General features: G+C 37.4%; 2 protein-coding genes across 17 annotated transcripts in view; one reads left to right on the top strand and one right to left on the bottom strand.

Moving 5' to 3' along the window:
* Positions 1-7393, top strand: part of CENPU (centromere protein U) — a 13356-nt gene extending 5963 nt beyond the window's left edge. For all 4 annotated transcript variants that reach the window (XM_069788176.1, XM_069788157.1, XM_069788167.1 and 1 more), the window contains exons 6-11: positions 1065-1182; positions 2173-2251; positions 3227-3274; positions 4647-4708; positions 5981-6137; positions 6865-7393. In XM_069788176.1, the coding sequence (XP_069644277.1) occupies positions 1065-1182; positions 2173-2251; positions 3227-3274; positions 4647-4708; positions 5981-6137; positions 6865-7002 (602 nt within the window). In that variant the 3' untranslated portion in view covers positions 7003-7393. The remainder of the gene's footprint in view (positions 1-1064; positions 1183-2172; positions 2252-3226; positions 3275-4646; positions 4709-5980; positions 6138-6864) is intronic.
* PRIMPOL (primase and DNA directed polymerase) overlaps positions 7326-22252 on the bottom strand; it is a 21754-nt gene continuing 6827 nt past the window's right edge. For 12 of the 13 annotated variants that reach the window (XM_069788032.1, XM_069788111.1, XM_069788100.1 and 9 more), the window contains 9 exons: positions 20718-20865; positions 14396-14686; positions 12545-12707; positions 11144-11241; positions 10589-10675; positions 10401-10509; positions 9157-9239; positions 9027-9073; positions 7326-8027 (listed from right to left, as the gene is read on the bottom strand). In XM_069788032.1, coding sequence (XP_069644133.1) covers positions 7722-8027; positions 9027-9073; positions 9157-9239; positions 10401-10509; positions 10589-10675; positions 11144-11241; positions 12545-12707; positions 14396-14686; positions 20718-20865 — 1332 coding nt within the window. In that variant the 3' untranslated portion in view covers positions 7326-7721. The remainder of the gene's footprint in view (positions 8028-9026; positions 9074-9156; positions 9240-10400; positions 10510-10588; positions 10676-11143; positions 11242-12544; positions 12708-14395; positions 14687-20717; positions 20866-22252) is intronic. The other variant, XM_069788116.1, reaches the window with a different exon arrangement.

The following is a 22252-nucleotide window of genomic DNA, read 5'->3' as shown; positions in this document are numbered from 1 at the left end:
AAGTAGACTTTTCAAACTCCCATATAGTTTTTCCTCATTGAAGATGAGTGCTTTTCCATAACTTGGTGGTTTTCGTTTCTGGTATGTAACAACATACCACTTCTAGAAATGGAAGGTTTTAGTTTCAGCTTTGGTATAGACACTCATTAGCAATGGTTAAATTGAGGGGCTGGTGTGCCACAGAGCTCTGATCCCAGTGGTTTCCATCCCTGGACTTGCCTATTACTCCCCTGGAAGGGTAAAGCATAAGTGTGCATTATCCCTTGCATGCAGCCTGGTTCCCTTTGGAGGGAAGCCTGGATCCATGGGTACGGAGCTGTGAGACACTTCAGTACATCCCTTGGTCTGGAAGCCTGGAGCATCAGCTGTGGGGCCAAACTTGGAGTGCTCCTGACTTATGGCATAGGCACAGCTGTTAGTATAAAGACCTTTGAGATAGGGAGCTTCAAGACAGTAGCGTTTTTTGGTAGAGAGAAACTGTTTCTCGGGTGTCATCTTGCTTCCTTTGAACGGTACCCCATCACATTCAAGTACTAGATTTACATTTGGGAGTGTGTGAAGAAACATGGGTTAACTTTTTTGTGGAATTAGTTAATAATACTGTTACAAAGTTTAAAGAAACATATTTGTATATAGTTTTCTTTTGAAGCATATATGGTATTAATACAAAATGTATACAAATATAAGAACTCATGATTCTTTGAGTAATGCAGGTTGCCCAAACTCAGGCTAATAGTTTTTACAGCACAAACAGCTACATCTACAGTAGACTGTGTAGTTTATCAGTTAGTGCACTAACATGCTCCTGGACTTGCTTGAAATGATGAAGAATAAGAAGTTGTATATGATTGATCATCCAAATTCTAAAGTGTTCCCAGATAAATATATCATAGTTGCTCAGCCAAAGACAGATGAAAGAATTCGTATATCCCTCTTCTCAAGTTTCATATTAAAGTATTCATAACTTTTAGATGGTTGTTTTAACAGTGGGCACAATAACTTTTCTATTATTTTAGAACGTGTACCTGAATTCTGCAATGCTTATCTTTATTCTGTTGTTTCAGTGGATAGCCCATGTTCTGTACAGGTTTGGTGTCCCAAAGAGCTGAAGAGATCTCCTAGAGATATTACAGAACTGGATGTTGTTCTGGCTGAATTTGAGAAGATAGCAGCAAATTACAGGTAAATATTCTGCTTTCCTAGGGCTGAATAATCGAAGTTTTAAAAACAAATTACCTGCGTTTTTGCTAATGGGCTGCCCTTTAGGGAATGCAGTATTGCATGGTTACATTCTGATGTTATTTTAATGATTATTAGGTTTCTGTGATACAAATATTTTTTTAATGTGTGATCTTGAGGTGGTCTCCAGGGATTTGGTATTTTTCCAAACATAAGAACAACACATCTCAGCTGATGTTTTTCAATGTAGCAATTAAGCTATTGCTACTATGTGAAAGATCTGCATTTGCCTGTGCTACTTAGCTGCTTAACATTGGGTTTTATTCATTACTCAAAGGAATGTTTTTGGATGAGATTTCTCCTTTACTAAATGTCCTGGTTTCAGCTGGGATAGAGTTAACTGTCTTCCTAGTAGCTGGTACAGTGCTATGTTTTGAGTTCAGTATGCGAAGAATGTTGGTAGCGCTGATGTTTTCAGTTTTTGCTCAGTAGTGTTTAGACTAAAGTCAAGGATTTTTCAGCTTCTCATGCCCAGCCAGCGAGAAAGCTGGAGAGGCACAAGAAGTTGGCACAGGACACAGCCAGGGTAGCTGACCCAAAATGGCCAACAGTGTATTCCATACCATGGGACGTCCCATCTAGTTTAGGAACTGGGGAGTGGGGGCAGGGAATTGCTGCTCAGGGACTAACTGGGTGTCGATCAGTGGGTGGTGAGCGATTGCACTGCGCATCATTTGTACGTTCCAATCCTTTTATTATTGCTGTTGTCATTTCATTAGTGTTATCATTATCATTATTAGTTTCTTCTTTTCTGTTCTATGAAACCGTTCTTATCTCAACCCACGAGTTTTACTTCTTTTCCCGATTTTCTCCCCCATCCCACTGGGTGGGGGGGGAAGTGAGTGAGCGGCTGTGTGGTGCTTAGTTGCTGGCTGGGGTTAAACCAGGACACTAAACCAAATGAGTTCTGTTTTGTCCCTCTGACTTCTTCAGGCAAAGCATAGAATCGAACATTTGTAGAAAAGCTATCAATGGCTTCTGTTCTGCTTTCAAGGACCAAATCACTGATCTTGTAAGTACACCATAAATAAAATCAATTTTGTGGTAGTGATTATAGAGCTGCATATTACATTGCAGTCAAAATGCCTATGGTTTTATATTGTCCTTTACACGTTTATTTTATGATACTTCAAATTTTCTAATCTCGTCAGGATAAAAATATCTTGTCAGGATAAAAGCTGCTTCTATGCTGGCTTTCATGGGAATTGCCTTTAGACACAACACTGCTATCATACAAGTACGTTGCAAAATTGTCAGCTCTTGAGAATAGGGAAGCATCTAATAATCCTGAAGTGTTTGTCATATCTAAAGCATTATGTGGTAAAACTGGAGAGCTGCATAATTTGAATGAGCAGTTACGTCAAACTGTTTTAAAAGCTCATGGACTAGAGTTTTAAAAGGTGGATGGTTTAATCTTTATACTGTGTCTCAGTGACTCTTGTGTAGAGGCTTGACTAAGGCCTCTAACATAGTTCAGGGAAAATCATCCTTTTTTAATTAACAGTTTGAACCTAACTGTAAAAAGCTTATTAGCTTGGAAGACTAAGATTTCTTCTCACTAATTACAATGAGTGAAATAAATTCAGAACTTTGTAGGAGTTGTGATAAGTACAATGGATAAGTACTAAAACTGTAGTTCTAATTGACTCATTAGAATGAGCAAGTTTTAAAATGACTAGATCTATACATTTTATATAAAGTTACAGAAAAATTGAGCTAGGTAGTATTACCCTAATTGGTACAAGGAGTATTACTTGCCCTAACTGATGCAAGATGACTAATTTTGTGCAACAGTCTTCCTCTGGTATGAGGAAAGAATTGATATGCAACTGATACACTTGTAATCTTCCTTTGAACCAGTGTTGTTTGGGTTTTTTTAAATAGCTTTTTATGTTATTCCAAAGTAATTCTTGCAACCATGTTTTTAGGAGGATAGAGATGAAATCAAGATCCATAGTCAATCTGTAATTCTTCTTTTCCTCTGTAGATAGTGGAAGTCCAGGAATTAAAGAATATGAAGAAAAAAAATGCTAAGGTAAATACATATATATCACTAGATTGTACAGCGTACAGAGGTGGGCATTGAAATTTCAAGAAGTTGACTAGAAGAAATAAAATAATTCACCAAAAAGTGTACTGTGTTACAGAATCAACTGCACAAATAGAGGGTAGGGAACTACCAGAGGTTTTCTGGAAAACATCTGAGTAAATACGATGGATCACAAACTCCATGTGTATACTGCTATACTGGTGTAAAAAAAAAACCAAACAGGAATGCACATTAGGATGTGTAGGTATCTATGCATGTGAATTACTCTTTGTTTGTTTGTTTGTTTTAAATGAGCACTGGTGAGGCCTCTGGAGAACCAATTAAGTATTGAGAGCTAACCTTCAAGAAACATAGATGAAATAGAATCTAGGAGAGCAGCGAAGATGGTGACCTGTGAGGATAGAATTGGATTGCTTAGTTTAAAGGACAGAAGTCTGAGGGAGCTGCATTCCCTAACTATATGCAAAACTTTTGTTCAGAGGAAGGCAGTTCCTCTGTTCATTCAGAGTGAGTAGTAATTGACTGAAAATGCAACAGGGGAATGTCAACAGGAGGAGGAACTAGTGTAAGAGCAGAAAAACACTGCAGTGGTTTCATCAGGAGAGAGGTGAATGCCCTACAGTACAGATATTTAAGAGCAGGTTAGGCACTCTCTGCCAGAGGCTTTCTGCCCAGACTAACATCTTCTGCAAACTTTTTTTGATGACAAAATAGCTTTTAACAAGTAAAGTCAACAGAAAGCTTATTCTGGGAGGTAGCAATTAATGTGCTAAAGTCTTGTTAATTTGAGGTGATATGGTAAGTTACTCTGCATGTAGAATGAAAATTTAATACACATCTAGCATTCACAGCCACTCAGAGTTATCCTTATTTTGCCTCTTACACATTTGTTTAAAATCAGATTTGTAGTTGCTAAATTTAAATTTATTATGAGTTTGGGATTTTTTTTAATTGGATGTTGTATTAAAGAAAGCTTAATTATGCTTAGTTCCTTAGTTATGGCAATCATACTGAACATACATTCGTATTAGTCTGCATTTTTTAAACAAACAAAAACCTGCTAGAGTTGGTCATGTTTGAGTTCAAAATGTCATAAACTCCTTTTGTATGCTTGTAAATCCAGTGTTCCTTAAGAGAAATTTTGGATGGAGATGAGAGTTTGACATTTTAAAGAGCTTTAAAGTGTTCAAAATACAAATGTAAAATATGGCAGTTTATAAGGTCTGGTGTCTTGGAATCTTCCACACCCAGAATCAGAAGCATAAAAGCTCAAACTAAAAAAGCCAATGAAATTTGAGTTGTTTGCCTTTGAAGTTACAGAAACCATTTCAAAGACTTTCCTCACTATTTGTTTCAGGTAATAACAGACATCAAAAAGAAAAGGCAGCAACTGTTGCAACTCAGAGAAGAGCTGATTGGGTATGTTTCTAATGATGCACAATAATAGCCTGAAGAATGTAAGGAGTCTGGTATTTTGTAACTCAGAAGTGAAAATAACTTTTTTGTTCTTTCATTTCATTTTGATGAAACTCTACTTCTGTTCTGTATTGCTTTCTGTTTTTACAAAAGCTCAGGATAACCTCTCCTTTCCATATTTCAGTTGCCTATGTAGACATTCTTGCAAGTTCTCCTAGCTAACTAGTTACTGGGGTGGTATTTCAGACCATATGTTCATAAGAAAAACACTAATGTTACAATTGGAATTGCAAAGGCAATCAATCGTAAATTTACAGAGGTAATAGAGACGCCTTTTTTGGTTTTGAGGTGGGAGAATGTATTTCACCTCTGCAATTTGGCAGGGATGCCTCTGAGTACATGGTTTGCTTCCATCTCATGTGGCCACAGTTCCCCTTCCCTAACTTGGCATTAATCTTAAGTATCATTTAGCTACACAACACAGAAATTAAGTTCTTTGGAAGAACCATTAGACTTCCCCAAATCCAGTTGGTTACTAATGACAGGCTTTATACTGAAGCTGCATATAACATACACGCTGTAAGTTAACACTGTAGGGAACCATGGGCTTGGATCCACAAAGGCAGATTAGAAGCCCTTTCTCTGTGGCCATGAGTCTTACTTTCTTTGCAGTACTATGGATGAACTTCACTCAAAGAACTAATCAAAAGCATCCCTCAATACAGGTTTGAACACCCTCACAGATTGAAAGCTGTCTTCACATTTTTTATTTGTTGTGTTTTAGTCCTTTGATCATCTTAAGAAAGCTTTTTTGCTGCAACACTGTTAAATGAAAATGGCTGTTGGTGTTCAGTTTTTGGAGTGCTATTTTAATGGATTGAGCCCTCCAGTTTACTTAGGCAGAAGCGTTGTAGATCCTGAGTATGCTCAGCATAAGCACTGAACACCTCACCCTGCAAGCAGGTGTGTGCAGAAGCAGAATGCCAAGTACTTAAACTTCCCTTGAAAAACTTAGGTACTTAAGAGAGAGTGGCCATATTGTCAGACTCAAAAGAGAGATGTGGAAAAAAGTTTGGGGTTCTTTTTGTGGATTTGGACCCATGCTCCTGTTTAAATAATAAGCTAGTTGTTCTAATTAAACAGTTATGTTATACTAATCTATGTTTTGTATTTCTGACCAACCTTTCCCTTAAGTCTTCTTCAGAGGAAATATGTTCATAGTTACTTATGAAATAAATATGCAGCTATAGTCATCAAAGCTTTGATCTTTTTCAGAGCTGAACCACAACTGATACAACTACAAAAAGAATATGCTGAGATACAGGAAAGGAAATCTTCCTTGAGGCAAGCAACTGAATTACTTACTGATTTAAAGCAGCTACAGCAAGACTGTTTGGATTATAGAGAAGAAAACCCAAAAGAAACATTAGTAGTAAGTATATATTTTGCATGTGTTTCTGAACTTTTCTGGATCAGTCCCCTTGCCCTTCTTTCTTTCCTGGACTGATGGCCATTTCTGTTAATGTTTAACTTATATTAAATAGCAGTATTTTGTTAATTGTCTTTGTGGGAGCAACTTGAGAATCATTGCTGTAACTGTACTGTAGTATCTCACTCATTTTTTTGGTTTCATGTTAGAAAATAAAGTATTTCAGAGAGGATTCTGCCACCTTCCTGTCTATGTCCAGGAATTCAAATGACATAGAAGCCTAACAGTTGTCCTCAGGTCTAACATTTTTTATAGAAATTGAAGAAAGTTTAACAGTGAGAAACAAGTAATCAATTTCTTTTGTTGTTATTGTTCAAAGGTAGGGCAAGCTCTGGTACTTACATGTCTGTTCTTTAACGTATTTAATGCTAAGAACAGTGCTTGTATTTCATGACCAGAGTAACTTCTCATGTAGTCGTAGAACTCCTTCCCCTTTCACCACGGCTCACGACCCGGTGTGGTATTTTCTGTTGACAATGCTCCACGCCTGCCATGTGTAAGGGAAATCCTACCATTTCAGAAGACTCTCTAATGTTGGCTGTTCTTCGCTTTTAAAAATCACGTTGCACCATTTCAGATAGAGCAAAAATAAATACAGATATGTAAGTAAGTAAGTGATTTTTCCAACAGTTAAAAATGTTGCCTTGTAATTTTATTTCTTTAACAACAGTATGGAACTTCCAGCCTCCCTGCTCTTCTGGTGGAGTCACGGAGAATTCTAGGAGCAGAAAGACACTTCCAGAATATTAATAAGAAACTGGAAGAGGCTCTGGCTGTACAAAGAGGGAAGTTATCAGAGAAACATTAAGTGTTTTTAACAAGCTTTTTGACATTTGTTAGGAACAATTATTAGAATGGTCAGTGCTTAAAGCTTGTTTTATCATTGTTGCTCTATTTTGCTTCAATGTTTAAAAGTTGTCAGTGACTTAATCAGAGATTGTATCTTTCTATTGTCACATAGTCTGTGTGAGAACTTATTCAGAACGTCAGTGAAATTAATGAAATAGCAATTCCAGTTAAAGTAGTAAAACTTCTGTGCTCTGTTAACGGTGTTGGGTTTTAATCTTAGGCTGTTAAAGTAATAAGCAATATATACTTTTAAAAGAGAATACATAGACTTTGGTTGAACTATTGATAGACAAATCTTTTTATTAAATTTGTATTTGAAATAAATAAATAATTTCCTCCCATTGCTGGAAGTCATCTATTTTACTTGGCTTACCGGTAAAACTTGGACACACAACTAACAAAATAGAAACCGCACAGCAGAGGGCGGTAAAAGCACTAAACTTGAAGCAGTGTTCACAATGAGTTTTCAGTCCAGCACTCTTCAGCCCTTGTGTAATCTGCCATGATCTCCCCATGCTTGTTGAAGATCATCCAGTTGTGAGAATACCTGGGTTTTAGCCATTACTCAGTTCTTTGTCTTACAGCTCTGGAACAGCGCTTTTGGACTACATTGTAGTATCTTTCACAGAAGGCACATGATATGCAAGCTTCAGTGCTAGCTGCTAGCCAAGGCTGTGGTTAGCTGCCTTCTTTATTGCAAGTGTCCTGTTTCCTTAAAGCTTCTGAAAGAACTTCATCAGGAATTTCTTCCATGGCATAATTCAGACTATCATCTGCAGCTTCAGCTAGTTCCACATCTTCAGTAGCTTCTAGGAAACGGGCATCATCGCTTGCATTGCTCCACTCACTGTCTGACAACAGGAAGTCTTGAGACAAGCTTTTTTCTAGAGATATTGAGCTTTTTGACAAGTCTGATGTACTAGAAGGTGGTTTTACTTTTTCTTCTGTGTTCCCCTTTTCATGCATTAGTGTATACTCTTCTTCCTTTTAGAAACAAGAATACTACTTATTCCATATGAAAATGGTCTTCATACCTTTAACTGTTCTGATCTGAAAGTTTGAAACTCATGCAGTAACATAAAATGGATACTACAGAAAGCTGGCCAACAAGACAGATTTTCTAGCACGTTAACTTATAGCCACGTTAACCTGTGGAACCTATTTGAATAGGAATAGAAATTTGCTGGTTTTCTAGCAAACTACAACTAGTCTGTTGTATACAGCTTAAAATAATACAAGGTTAAAACTAATTTCAGTGTCTGTTTAAAGATAGTCAGGATCTGAAACCACATTTAAATTACACTTCTATGAAACAACACTAATAGCTATTGATGATCTGCTTAAGTAGAGCCTAATGTGCAATTCTCCAGTATGAAATTTAAAAGTGTAAAGTGTAAATTTAGAAGTTGCAAAGATGCCAACTCTTGGTGGAAAAACTTATGTTCAGGGCTCAGGATCCTGGTCTAGTATCAGGTCAGTTTAAATATTCTACCCATATGGGTAAACATAACTGCTTTAATATGCTAAAATAGAGTTAAGTGAATTTCAAATTTGAGAGTCACTGACTTAAATTTGACTCTGACTCAGGTGTTCCAAGAGCACTTCTGTTTTACCTGGCTCAGCATGAAGTCAAACATGCACAGCGGAGCTTAACTTAGGCAGTTTTTTGGTCTAGTGGTTTATGCATTGGGAACTGCTGTTCAGACCAAAATAGAAGAAAGTCTTTAGTCCCAGGTGAAGTTATGCTATTCCAGTAACTTAGCTTTATTTGGGCTGACACTTTTTGTGCTAGATCTGCTGCTGGAGAACTTAAAAATGAATATATGGAGCTACGGCACCAGCACAGCTGCTCTGTGGAGCTATTCTATACCAGTGCAGCTACTCTGTAGAGCTCAACAGACTGTGTTAGTGGGGGTTTTCAATGATTTCCAGAGAGCGCTTTACTCACAGGAACTTCAGCATATCGATAGGACAAAACCATACCTCTTTGAAAAGAAACGAGAGACGTATCCTAGGTGGTAATGGAAAACCTAAATCAAATATATGGCATTAATTAAACTTGACATTCCAAAAAGTATTAAGTATCATTGCTTTGAAATCACAGAATACATACTTTGTGATTTGAAGTTTTCTTCTCTGCAGACTGGATCGTGACACTTCTGATACCAGACTTCCTTCTTTAGATCTACCAGTATCCTAAGAACAAAATAATCTAGTTTTTAGTAACAGTACATAAATGAAGTGAATGCATAAAGTAGGAAACTCTGAGACTAAATGAACAGGTTTTGTTTGTCCCCATCTATGGATATTGCTTTCATACTCTGACATACTTATTTCCTGCTTGTTTTGTACAGTCTGTTATTTGTTTCAGTAAACTTCAGGCTAAGTTAAAAATATATTTCTTCTAAGACGAACATTCGAAAGTGAAATTTAGTCAACTTCATTACATTAAGCTTGGAACAAAAAGTCATTAAAGTAAGATTAGTACATGGGGCCTAACTGTAAGGTAAGATTTTGTTGCTGCCACCGTTACAGATAATTTCATTATAAAAGCCAGATAAAAATCACTATTTCCTGTCAAGTGATGAGATAGCCCAGCTCTTTCAGCTGTGCTTTAGAAACACCAAGCTTCAAGCAACTTGCTTGAGAAACACAAAGTTCATCCAGCATAGTGGCTGTGGGGCTTTTTTTTTTTAATACCCTTGTTTCTCAAAAACACATACATTCCTTATCTTTCATTTATTTTAAATGTTATATAGAATTACTTTTAAGTTGAAATATTTCTACTAATGATATACTGCAATGCTAATGTCATCTGAAAAACCTGACTTTTCAATACTTACTTTGCTAAAACTATAAGAATTCCAAGTCCTTGTAGAGTCACTAGCAAAGCTCACCTTGACTGAAGTGGTGGCAGGAATTACCTTTGTCATTTTAATAACATAAGAATGTAATTTAAGAATGCACTGCGAATGAATTTAAAAGTGTTCTGTTTTCTTTATCTTATTTCTGATTGTTCAGCTTCCTAGCTAAGAAGCATCAAAGCATAGTAGCACTTAATAGCTTTAACGTACTCTGACTTGTATGTTTGCATCTTTAGGCACATATTTTGAATAGCTTGAAGATTACTTCCTAGAAATACTAGAAATATAATTTCAGTTATCAGAAAGTAAATTGGGGGGGGAGAGTTTGATTTTTTTTTTTTTTTAAAAGTGTATCCCCACAGAGCAAGAGAGCAGAAATTGTAACAGGTGCTCATTCTATCCATAAATTTTTCAGCATTTTTATAGAATAACAGTTGAGCAGGAAAATAAATAAAGCTGTTTAAAGTGAACAGTGAATAGTTAAAGAGCATACATTATGTTGTTACTTTTGTGAGCTCTTCCAATATTTTCACACCAGCGGTAACCAGAAATATCATATACAAGTATTTCTTCGAGAGAGAAATAATTCCATCGCCGTATCCCTGGGGGAGGGGGAATTGATTAATTCTTTAAAACTACTGCTGCAGAAGACTCATTTGTAAAAAGTAAAGTCGTCTTTACCTCCTTGGACCCCATCTTTATTAACCAAAGAACGAACAAAAGAATCTATTTCTGGATATGGTGAATCCTCATAACCTTCCATGGGTTCTGTTAAAACAAAGGCCACATATACATACTGTTACTGGTTTTGCCATTGTAATATGTAATTGTAACAAAGGCCACATATACATACTGTTACTGGTTTTGCCATTGTAATATGTAATTGTAACACTATATAGACCATAGACAGAAAAATGTACATGAATCACACCAAATCCTTAAATAAAACCAGGGATAAAGCCACTGTTAATTTCCTGTAGATCTTTAAACTGCTACCCCCACCCCCAAGGTACTAAAGGAACTTGGACAAAGCATGACAGCTGTGGGATCAGGAGGGGAGGGTAAATGGCATTCAAGTGCCACACAGCATCCTTCAGCACAGCTGTACTCTGCCTCCTGCAGAAAGCTCACTGAAGAAAAGCCCTCCTAGAGGTTATCAGGTGTGTAAGTCACAGTACATCTAATCTGAGTACTTTTTTTTTTTTTCCCCTCCTCTATAGAAGAGGCTTGAGGTACCTCTACTGCTTCTGGTAGTTACACGGTTTAAAACAACAGACATTTTTCTCTCCTCCTCTGAAAAGCCAGATGACAGAACTTGTGTGTCATGACTTGCTCTGAAGAAAAAAAGACAATACAAAGGAAAACGTGTGATTCCTACAGCATAACATAGAATGGTATAACATACTGTAACATTTCATAGTATGGCATAGCATAACATAGTCCTGGGCCACCGGCTCTAGGCAGCCCTGCTGGAGCAAGGGGGTTGGACCAGAAGACCTCCAGAGGTCCCTGCCGGGCTCAACCAGTCTGTGATTCTGTATGCTACCTTTCGCTATCCCTGCAGCACTTTTTCTTTTCATTTTGACAGCTTCCTCTGCCTTGCACCAGCAGAGGGCAGGGTTTCCTCCTCCAGAAGTAGCAAAATTTAGTTCCTGGCAAAAATCCCAGGACCCAGCCATTTGAAGACTGCCGGTCCACACTCTTACAGCAGTATTTGCTCTAGATGTAATATTTATGCATATATACCCTTTGAAAGGTTTCAAATTTTTTTTTCCTCTCTCTACAATGAGCTACTTTTCCTTGCCGTATTACTAGCTGGAAGCCAGATGATCACAGAAGACTAAATTCAACACAGCAGAATTTCTCATCCATATTTATGACAGACTCAGCCTGATACCTGTGATCTGAATACACTACACGATTTATGCTACAGGGCCACTGGCATCAGATCAGGATAATGAACATTTCAGGATATAAAAATTTAAGTCACAACAAATACAAGTTTTTAATAAAAATATTATACATAGTACCATACAGATGGATGTACCACTTTAACCTTCTTTCTGCTGCAGTAATGATTAGGGTCATCTTAAGACACAGTCAGTGCAGGGTAAGATATATCAGAGGTTTAGACTAGAGACAGAAAACTTGATTATTGTATGTACCAGTATCCAGCCTAAGGAGGTATCTGTACCAAATGGAATCTGGTATGCAAATAAACATGTACAAAAATCCTTTTTATTTTTTTATCATACTTTGGAAAATAATATTTAGACTCTTCATATTTAATTGACTGGAAATCTGTAGGTTTTCCTTTCAGAACTATACAGAATCCAACCAAACTTAATAACGGTTACATTTCAGCATTTTGACTGTGTATAGAGAAATGAAGCACAACTCAGAAGCCATACCGCATCTTCTGTGTTCTTTAAACATTTGAATGTAGTACAAGAGTCCCAAGAAATTTTTTCTTCAAAAACAAGGAATTCTACTGGAAACTCCTAAATTACACTGTAACAGTGTTCATGGAGTAACTGCCTGTTGATAGTAGTTATTTGTATTTGTAACTGCCTCAGGAGACAAATCACTAAAATAAGTATTTAAACATTTTAAATTTCACCAGAATGAAACAATTACCTAATGTTGCAGATCAAAGAGGAAAGAAAATATGCTTCTTCCAAGGAAATGTTCTCTTCACAGTTAGGGACAAACTTATTATCCTCTGCTATCTTCAGAATCACATTTTTTCCTGCTTTTGATGATTTATACATCCGGAAATTTCTATTCTTTGTATAAACTCCTACAGGAAAATAAGTATTTCTTAACATAACAATGCTGGCTAGGATTTAAGATACTTAGTACTTGTAAAGTAAACAATTTTCCTTAGACCCAGCTAAGGGTCTAAGGAATGGACAAAAACTATTACTGACTTTGGCTCACATCCCATAGAAGATATGCAACAAAGCAAGATCATGCACACATGTACATTTTTATGTTACAGAAGAATTAAGACAAACACTCAACACCTCTACATAGGCATTTCAATCATTCTGACATTATCATTGCTAAAAGATTCTTTTCAGTATAAGGAATTGGTGCTTTCACATTGACTTTGTGAAATACAACTGAGCATAAAAAGCTGCACAATTATTTTAACCAGAAAGGACTTCATCAAACTTTGTTTTCTGTGGACCAGACACCACTTGTCTGAAGCATGTATCAGGAAATTTATTTCTAATCTCAAAAACAAACAACAAAAAAATGAACAGGTATCTTAAACATTGCCTAATCTGTCGTAAGAATTTATCAAGGAGGTGGGTGCTTTATTTGCGGGTTGCATTTAATTTTCATGAGGATAAAAGAACTTAAAGAATTCATACAAGAATGTCGCATAGCCTTCTATCACTGCAGCCTTGTCATGTAATGCAGTATTCCAGCTATTTTGATTTTAGCTTTCCAGTTTTGAGGTAATGTGTGTAACATAAATATTGAGGATGGTTAATTTTGGGGGACTAACATAAAATTCTTAAAAGGTGATGCAGTAAACAATTTGTTTTGCTTTAATTTCTGTTCATGAATATGCTTGAAGGAATTTTGAACAGTAGACGCAAAGTAATCCTTCTGAATCAGTAATGGAGAAGCCTACTATAGGGCCAAATTTGGGATTACGTTTCAACAAATCAGACATACTGAAGAGGCCAGCAATAAAAGTGATCCTGAATTCCATGAGAAGAATTTGAAGCAATGGGGGTTCTTCAGAGAAGTCTGAGAAAAAAACAAGATAAACTCCTCAAGTACGTAACACACTGCTGTACAAAAGCATGCTAAGCTATTTTCATTTCACTGAGGGCAAAAAGCAGAGAAACCAGATATGGGGATGGAGAAGGGTGTAACTTTCAAACTTTAGTTTGACAATGGGTGTTGTGCTCCTGGAGATTTTTAACATTTTAATACCATGAATAGGCTAAGCCCAGCTGGGCTGTGAAGTGCCCAACCCCAAATTTCTATTATTCTGTCATTAAAACCTAACAACCGCCATTCCAAACAGAAAGAAGGCTCAGTTCATACATGTAGAACAATACAGAAGGCCATGCCTGGTAAGACTTGTTCCATAATTAAACAGCTTCTGATTCCACTGAAATGACAAAAATGCAATATATGCTATCCTCTTTTAATCCAAATAGGAGCACTAAGTCCTTAGGAACAAAATTAATTAGAGAGGCTTGTGTGGAAAGAGTTTCTTCAAACTTCAGAACAGAATAATTAAATGTAGTAATACAAGAAGTTCCACAGACCAGGAATCTAAGGCTACTTAAAGTACAGCATTTATGATCAGTTTCAGCACATATTGTATTTGGCTTGAATTCTGACTGCAGGGACAAGAACAACACTGCTGTTCTTATTGTCTGTAATCAAAGATTAAGGAACATCTCATTTCCTAACCTTTGTTGCATCCTAAAGAGCTTTAAAAGCACTACTTATATTTACCTAGATCCACAAAAAGTTGCTTGTTGCCTTCTTTATCATTTACTATCAGAAAGGAAAATTCTGAATTTTCTCCCTGGTGTGATGTTTCCATATCCTCTGTTTTGCAAGCAATGGCTGGCCAGCCTTTGGAAGCATCTTCGACAGCTGTGAGGTTTGTAAGAGAACCACCCAATCCAACTCCTTCTGCAGAACACTGGAAAACATGTCCTACTCCTTCTTCTGGAATCACAGCAGCAGCTTTACTCTCCACTAACCTTATGGCAGGCTGCAAAATGGTTCTCACAAAGTTACCTTAAAAACAAGCAAACAAAAAAAACCCAAAAGCAGATAATGTCATTTATGAGTCAAGAAAGAACTTATCAGTTCCTGTGCAAACATTTTTCAAAACAGCCAAGACGGAAGTGGTTGGAGTTTGGGGGGGGGGGGGGGGGGGTTTATTCCCTTCTACACTTTAAAAAAGAAAATCTTTATCTTTTGACCAGCTGTGGCGGGTTGACCCTGGCTGAACGCCAGGTGCCCACCAAAGCCATTCTATCACTTCCCCCTCCTCAGCTGGACAGGGGAGAGAAAATATAACAAAGGGCTTGTGGGTCGAGATAAGGACAGGAGAGATCACTCACCAATTACCGTCACAGGCAAAACAGACTCAACTTGGGGAAAATTAACTTAATTTATTACCAATCAACCAGAATAGGGTAATGAGAAATAAAACCAAGTCTCAGAACACCTTCCCTCCACCCGTCCTTTCTTCCCGGGCAAAACTTCACTCCCGGATTCTCTACCTACCACCCCCAGCGGCGCAGGGGGACGGGGAATGGGGTTTACAGTCAGTTCATCACACGTTATTTTCTGCCGCTTCATCCTCCTCAGGGGGAGGACTCATCACACTCTTCCCCTGCTCCAGCGTGGGGTCCCTCCCACAGGAGACAGTCCTCCACAAACTTCTCCAACGTGGGTCTTTCCCATGGGCTGCAGTTCTTCATGAACTGCTCCAGTGTGGGTCCCTTCCATGGGCTGCAGTCCTTCACGCACAGACTGCTCCAGCGTGGGTCCCTCACGGGGTCACAAGTCCTGCCAGAAAACCTGCTCCGTGGGCTCCTCTCTCCATGGGGCCACAGGTCCTGCCAGGAGCCTGCTCCAGCGTGGGCTTCCCATGGGGTCTCAGCCTCCTTCAGGTACCCACCTGTTCTGGCGTGGAGTCCTCCATGGGCTGCAGGAGGATATCTGCTCCACCGTGGACCTCCCTGGCTGCAGGGGGACAGCCTGCCTCACCAGGGTCTTCACCACGGGCTGCAGGGGAATCTTCGCTCCGGCGCCTGGAGCATCTCCTCCCCCTCCTTCTTCACTGACCTTGGTGTCCGCAGGGTTGTTTCTCTTACATGTTCTCACTTCTCCAGCTGCCGTTTCTGTCTGTCCAGCAACTTTTTTTTCCTTCTTAAAAATGTTACCACTATCGCTGATTGGCTCAGCCTTGGCCGGCGGCGGGTCCGTCTTAGAGCCGGCTGGTATGGACTCTCTCTAGAACACAGGGGAAGCTTCCAGCAACTTTTTACAGAAGCCACCCCTGTAACCGCCCCCGCGACCAAAACCTTGCCACACAAAGCCAATACACCAGCCCAGTGTACAAAATGGTTTAAATACCAGAAAATAAACAGTTGTGCCTATATTAATTGTATCATACAGCCACAATTTCCCCTTTGCAATTTTACTATTGAACAGAGAACTGACAAGTGAGATGGCTTGGCAGTCATCTCATTAGAAATAAAGACAACATAACAAAACCAAAATGCATAGGCTGTCACTACAATTTCCCAAACTAAACTCAAAGTCCCAGATAAAAGTGCAAAATTGAAATAAATGTCTTTGGTATCTTTCAAAAGAATTTCTCCTGCCCATCACAACACCTGTACCATTGCAGTTACTCAAGCCTCTGACAGACAAGATCTCAAGCTGCTCCCACGCTTGGAGCACAAATGATCTTGACTTAATAATTAACATGAGGAAGACTTTTGCTTGGAAATTTCTGTGAAGCTGAATTTTCCACTAGAATATCAGAAACTTACTGAACAAGTTCAGTTTGGGCCTTCATGCTAGCTTAGCAGGAACATTTCTGCATATGAACTAGGCTGTTAATAGTAACATCTATTCAAATGCTTAATGTAGGACCACTTTGTTAATGACAGTGATATCAAAAAATAAGTAGTCAAGGTCCTTTATAAAATGTAGTTTGATTTAATATTTCAAGTACCACTTAGTGAAACACTCTTCAATACCTGAATAAAGCATTCCTATAGCTTTGCTATTACACAACTTATTTTTTTATCCAGTCATAGGTAGTTTTTAATCATTTAGCTGAATATTTTTGCAGTAGTTAATGACAGCAATAAACAAGCTCAGATTTAGGATTCTGAAGAGCTTGTGATTGTCCCTCTCTATTGCTTTCCCTAATTTCACTTTCAGAATGATTAAAAAGGTTTACTTACAGCTTCACAGTGTGTAAGAGTTTGACCAGGGCTTACTCAAACAACAAATTACTTTTACAAAAGTATTTTGTAATGACTTTTCAAACTCCCAATATTCTAATTCAACTCCCATTGTACCTCCAGGCTATGCTAGGTGGTAACCAAAGACAGACAAATAAAAACCAAATTACTTGCAGGGAGAAAGAAGAGAAGAGAAGAGAATAAATACAGATGTGGAAGAAAAAATATGAAGTGGAAGGAATACTGGCAAGGAGGATTCTGCAGTTGTTGGATGAAGCTTCAGTGGGGAACCTGAAAGAGTATGAAATACAGTCCTCCTATGCTACATATCAGCAGAATGACCCAGTGTATCAAGCACCAATATCACCATCCTCATAATTCATTATAGGACTACCAAGGCACACAAATGATTCATAGTCATAGACAGCATTTCAACCCTGCGTATTCAAATATGCATACAGAATTTCTTAGGTTTATAACAATATTTACTCAGGTCTTCAGTTCAGGTAGAAAATGTACCTGTTTCAGAACCGAAGTTTATTTCAACTACCATAAAAATTAATGTATTTTTAAAAGTCCTGCTTGACCACTTCCTTTTTTGTGTGTGTAATTAAGTTACAAGCACTCTGGTGTCAGAATAGCAAGGGTTCTGTCAGTGAAAAGATTATTTGGGGAGTTAGTTCTTTATCATTCACAAACACCTTTGTTTTCTCTCTTCCCATTTCTTCTAACTGGTCGGATGTGGGAACCAAACCCTGCATTTCACACTTTTGATTCTTGACTGTATTTTGTATTTTTATATTTGGGATTTGTCAGCTGTGTAGATCAATATAAATTCATCAATGTCCACAGCTTTCCTGTAGACCTACACGATATCCTGTGCTTTCTTACATGAGCTATGAACTCAGACCCTGTGTTTTAATTCTAAACAGTAACTAATTCCAAATATTATATACTAAATGTTTTTACTCATACTTAATTTTAAGTCCATGCACTTTGTGCATGACTCCCTGACATAAAATGCTTATGAAACAATATCATCCAAGATGTGATAGTTCATATCCTAGTTTATCCAAGATAAATACCACTAACTCATATTAAGGTATTTTTTATTAGACAGAACACCACAATGATGAACTCACAAAAAAAAGACAACACTTGAAGGTGTCAGAAAAATATATTAACCCTTTTAAGTTTAATATTGGACAAAATCTTTCCATCATCTCAAAGAATATATGTATTTTCATATAGATTGTGTGAAATTACTTTATGAAGTTATCTGCATTTTTAGTTATTTACTACAGCAGAGTATTTTGCAGAAAGTACAAAGCTAATACACTTTAAACCAGGTTTGTCACGCAAGTTACTAAAATGCATTAATGAAAAGTCTAGAGTGTAATATTATTGGTAACATGCATGAATTTAACACTCACATTTACATATCTCAATTAAAAAAAACAAATCTATTTTTACCGTGACTTCAACATCTTGCTGAAAAGGCAAAGGCAGAACATGAATACACAATCTCTACATATATTTTAACTCTGACAGTAAACATGTCAAATTCACTTCACAGTGGAGACACAGAACACTTAACTAATGGGATAGATTAAACAGTTCAAGCTTCTACTGAAAGAACTGACTAATGTAATTTAGTTACCAAGATCACAGGCTAAAATTGCTGTCATACCAAATTATTTACCATCCATATAGTACTTAAGAGTTTTATAGTGGCAGAGGAGCATACTTTTGAACCAAAAATTGCAGTAAGTCTTTGGGGTTTGTAGTTGTTACCAGCATCACATAAGAAATAACTGGCTACGTCACGCTTGGGGCTGGCAGCCAGTATTATAAGCATTTGCTTATAACTTTGACAATCTGCTTAGCTTGCCATGTGAGCTACTCCTCAAAAGGTTTAGGGACACAGATTCCACTGCTCCTAAGAATGATAAATAGTTTTTTTATGTTAAAAAAAGCTGGAAAAAAAAATGGTTCTGAGAAATCCTATGGCCTTTGTGTTGGAGTAAGGATCTGAATTTTGGCTTGAAGTGATGCTTCGGCCATGGACCACATGCGTATATTAAAAATATTTGGGGAAAAAAAAATTTGTACATGCATGCACACCTACAAGATCCAGCCTCTCCTTACAGTTTGGTCTACTCCAGCTATTCATGCTGACAAGACCGTTCATAGACGATTCCTCAGAGCAACACAAAACACATGTCAACCCTACACAACTTTGATCCAACAGCACATGTGCTCTCCCCATGAAATAAGTAAACAATTCAAAGGGAAAACAAGATTTTTTCTAATGCTGTACTGGGCTAGAAAGAAGCCCAGCACTGTGTCATTAATGATAGCATCACTGTGCTGTCATTAAGTACTAAAAGCAAAGAGCCCGTCTTTCCTGTGTTCTCTACAATCCCCTGCTAGGACATACAGAGTGCACAGTAAGAAGCTACTTAAAAAGCACAGGAGGTATAAAAAAAGAAGAAATACAGTATAAGCTTTACTCAAGACTGGAACAAGGGAATGTGCAGAGCCAGTAAAAGAGGTAAGGGTGAGAAAGGAAAACAAAGACTGGGCATGAAGACAGACTGTGACCAAGCAGACAGCAGAATAAAAGCGGGACTTGAGTGGGACCAAAATCATGAACGCAACATCCTCAATTCTTCCTGTTCTACTGCCAGTGGAAACACAGTAACAAAGCACATATTTTCTTGTAATCCTGCTGCTGTTGTCACAGTTCCTCCTGAACAGAAACAGCAGAGCTAAACGTCACAAATCTAAATTTCATGCCTTCTAATAACCCATGAGATTATTACTATGCCACTATATAACGGCATTTCTGCTTCCTCTTTCTCACCCTATTTGTTTGTTTGAAACAAACACAATAAGGAATAAAGGTTACAAAATCAAACACTCAAATATTAAGAAATGACAAAACCAAGGCTGCAGGTGCAATGTTAAATAACCCAATGTTCTGCATTTGTAGGTTGATACAGATTTTAATTCCACCACTGGACAAGCTGTTTTCCATCAGTTCCTGCTTCAGTCAGGCAAAACTCAGCTGATACTCTATTGCGCCCTCATTGTTCAATGTATGTCTATAAGCCTGCTTTACTGCACACCATACAGAATATATATACAAGAAGAAGAAATTATGATTTTCAACATTAACCTTTCTTAACGCTCACTGCTAGCACCTCAGTGCTTCACAAACAGTATTTTAAAAGTATGTTCAAAATACTTCTGTGAAGTGAGGAGGTATTATTATACTTATTTTAAAAATGGAGTCAAGGCAAGCCTGAACTGGCAATTCTTTGTGTTGGAGTTGCCATAACCCATGAAATCCCAACTTACATCAACAACTAAAATTTCATTCTTAATTATGTTTATGCACAGGTGGCTTGAAACCAGCTTTGTCCTGCCTTTCTGACCCAGTGCTGAGCACAAACCAACTGTATTTAGAGCCAATAATTGTAGCTTTTATTGTTAAGACTGACATTAATCTGAAAATTAGGGAGTCATAGTCATACTACAAAACAATTTTCAAGCCAAAAGCCAGGCTTGCCAGTAGTTCCAAAAATAAACATAAAGGCACAAAAGAAGTTACATTTTTGCACACACAAATGCTAATTATAGAAAAAGGAAGTAGAAGATGAGCTGAGAAATAATGAGGCTTAATGAAACAGAAATAGGTAGTAATTTCTGCTGGGAATACATATTTGTTTCCACATATAATTCCATTAAAATAAATATTGAAATGTGAGATGGCACTGTACAAACTCAAAACCTCACCTTTTATCTCTAGGTGTAAGAGAAAAGAACACACTTACCAACATGAATATTATCCTTAAATACAGTCTTCTGGGGTAGAAATATTAAGTGTCGACTAAATTTTTCATCAGTACTGGAATCTAAATTCAAGACATCTTTGGCTGAACAATTTACATCATAAAGTTCTTTTAATTTTTGGCTGACAAGCTGAAATTATAAACATTACATTAATTAGGCTATTTCCTTCAGCATTTTAAATAGTGTTATCTATAAAACCTAACACAAATGCAGATTCTACATCTTTTTTTCAAGGTTTTTTTTCCTTATTTTGAGCATACAATTAATTTAATTTAAACTGACTCATAACATAGCAAATTGTAACCAAATTTGACATAGACTGTATTTCCTGAAATAAGCAAGTCACTGAATATACTAACAGTGACAACCTGAGCAGATTTTCAGTATTTCATGTCAAAGTCTAATTCAGTGGGTTTATATTCTGTTTTTTTCCACCACAAAGCAGTTCACACCCACAGTGACAAAGTTTGTAATGGAGGCTTACCTAGAATGGAAGTTAGAGGCTATCATGATGCAAAGGGTTGGTAGTCTAATTCACTGCTATGATTTAGGTAATTCATTGGTGTGACCCAATAAACACCAACTAAGCAGAAAACATAAGATGTCTGGCTCTAAAATAGCTCTAAAAACCTTCTATAAGCTAAGCTTGTGATTAGTCATGTTTAGGACTGGGACTCAGAACCTAAGGGTCTAGAAGCTTAGGGTTTAAGCATCTCAGATCCCCCACCAAGCAAATCCAAAGTTCTCTTCTTAACCTGAGGAATCTCTAGATTTCAGAATTGATCCACAATGGAGTAAACCCCTCTGGATTCTGTACCAGTTAAGGCTTCTTTACAAAGGAATTACCTCAATCATCTTTTTCTTCCTTTCCTTTCTAGCTTGGGACACATAAGCATCAGAAGTCTCACAAATAAATAGCCACTCACAGAGAGGTTTTATTGGAACAGAAAATACTCTTCTAAAAACCTGCTTTATTTTCCACCTCTGTCACATTGAATTTGCAGTGGAGCTCAATTCCCAACCAAATTTGCAATAAAATGGAAATTTGCACTATTTAATAAAATTGATCATTAGCAAAGATATTTGACTTTAGGTACCAAATTGGCAAGGGCGGTCACCTGATGTTCTCTACATCATCAGTTAACTCAACTATAATGAACTGCCATCTCAAGACACCTAAAATCAGGAGGGATTTATCTAAGCCTTGATACATGACTGCACCAGCTAGCAAAGGAAATGAACTGAGGAATATCTGAATGGAACTTTTATTGATGCTACTCTGAAGAATACCTAAACATTTCTTCAGTTTTACAGCTTTGAAGTGGCAGAGCACATAAAACAACCTGCAAAACCAAACTTGCCATATCAGTAAACATACAGTGAATACAAGCATTCCAACAACCATTGTTCTCTATTTTTTCCTTTCATTTAAAGGAGAGAACCTTTGCTTTAACTAAAACAGTATTTTTTACTCCATTAAAAATAACCACTAGGTCTACAATTCTTTTTCATTTTA

The sequence above is a fragment of the Haliaeetus albicilla genome, chromosome 1, assembly GCF_947461875.1.
Source record: "Haliaeetus albicilla chromosome 1, bHalAlb1.1, whole genome shotgun sequence".
Classification (NCBI taxonomy): domain Eukaryota; kingdom Metazoa; phylum Chordata; class Aves; order Accipitriformes; family Accipitridae; genus Haliaeetus; species Haliaeetus albicilla.
Note: the sequence above shows the minus strand (reverse complement) of the source record. Positions and strands in the feature narration are given on the sequence as shown.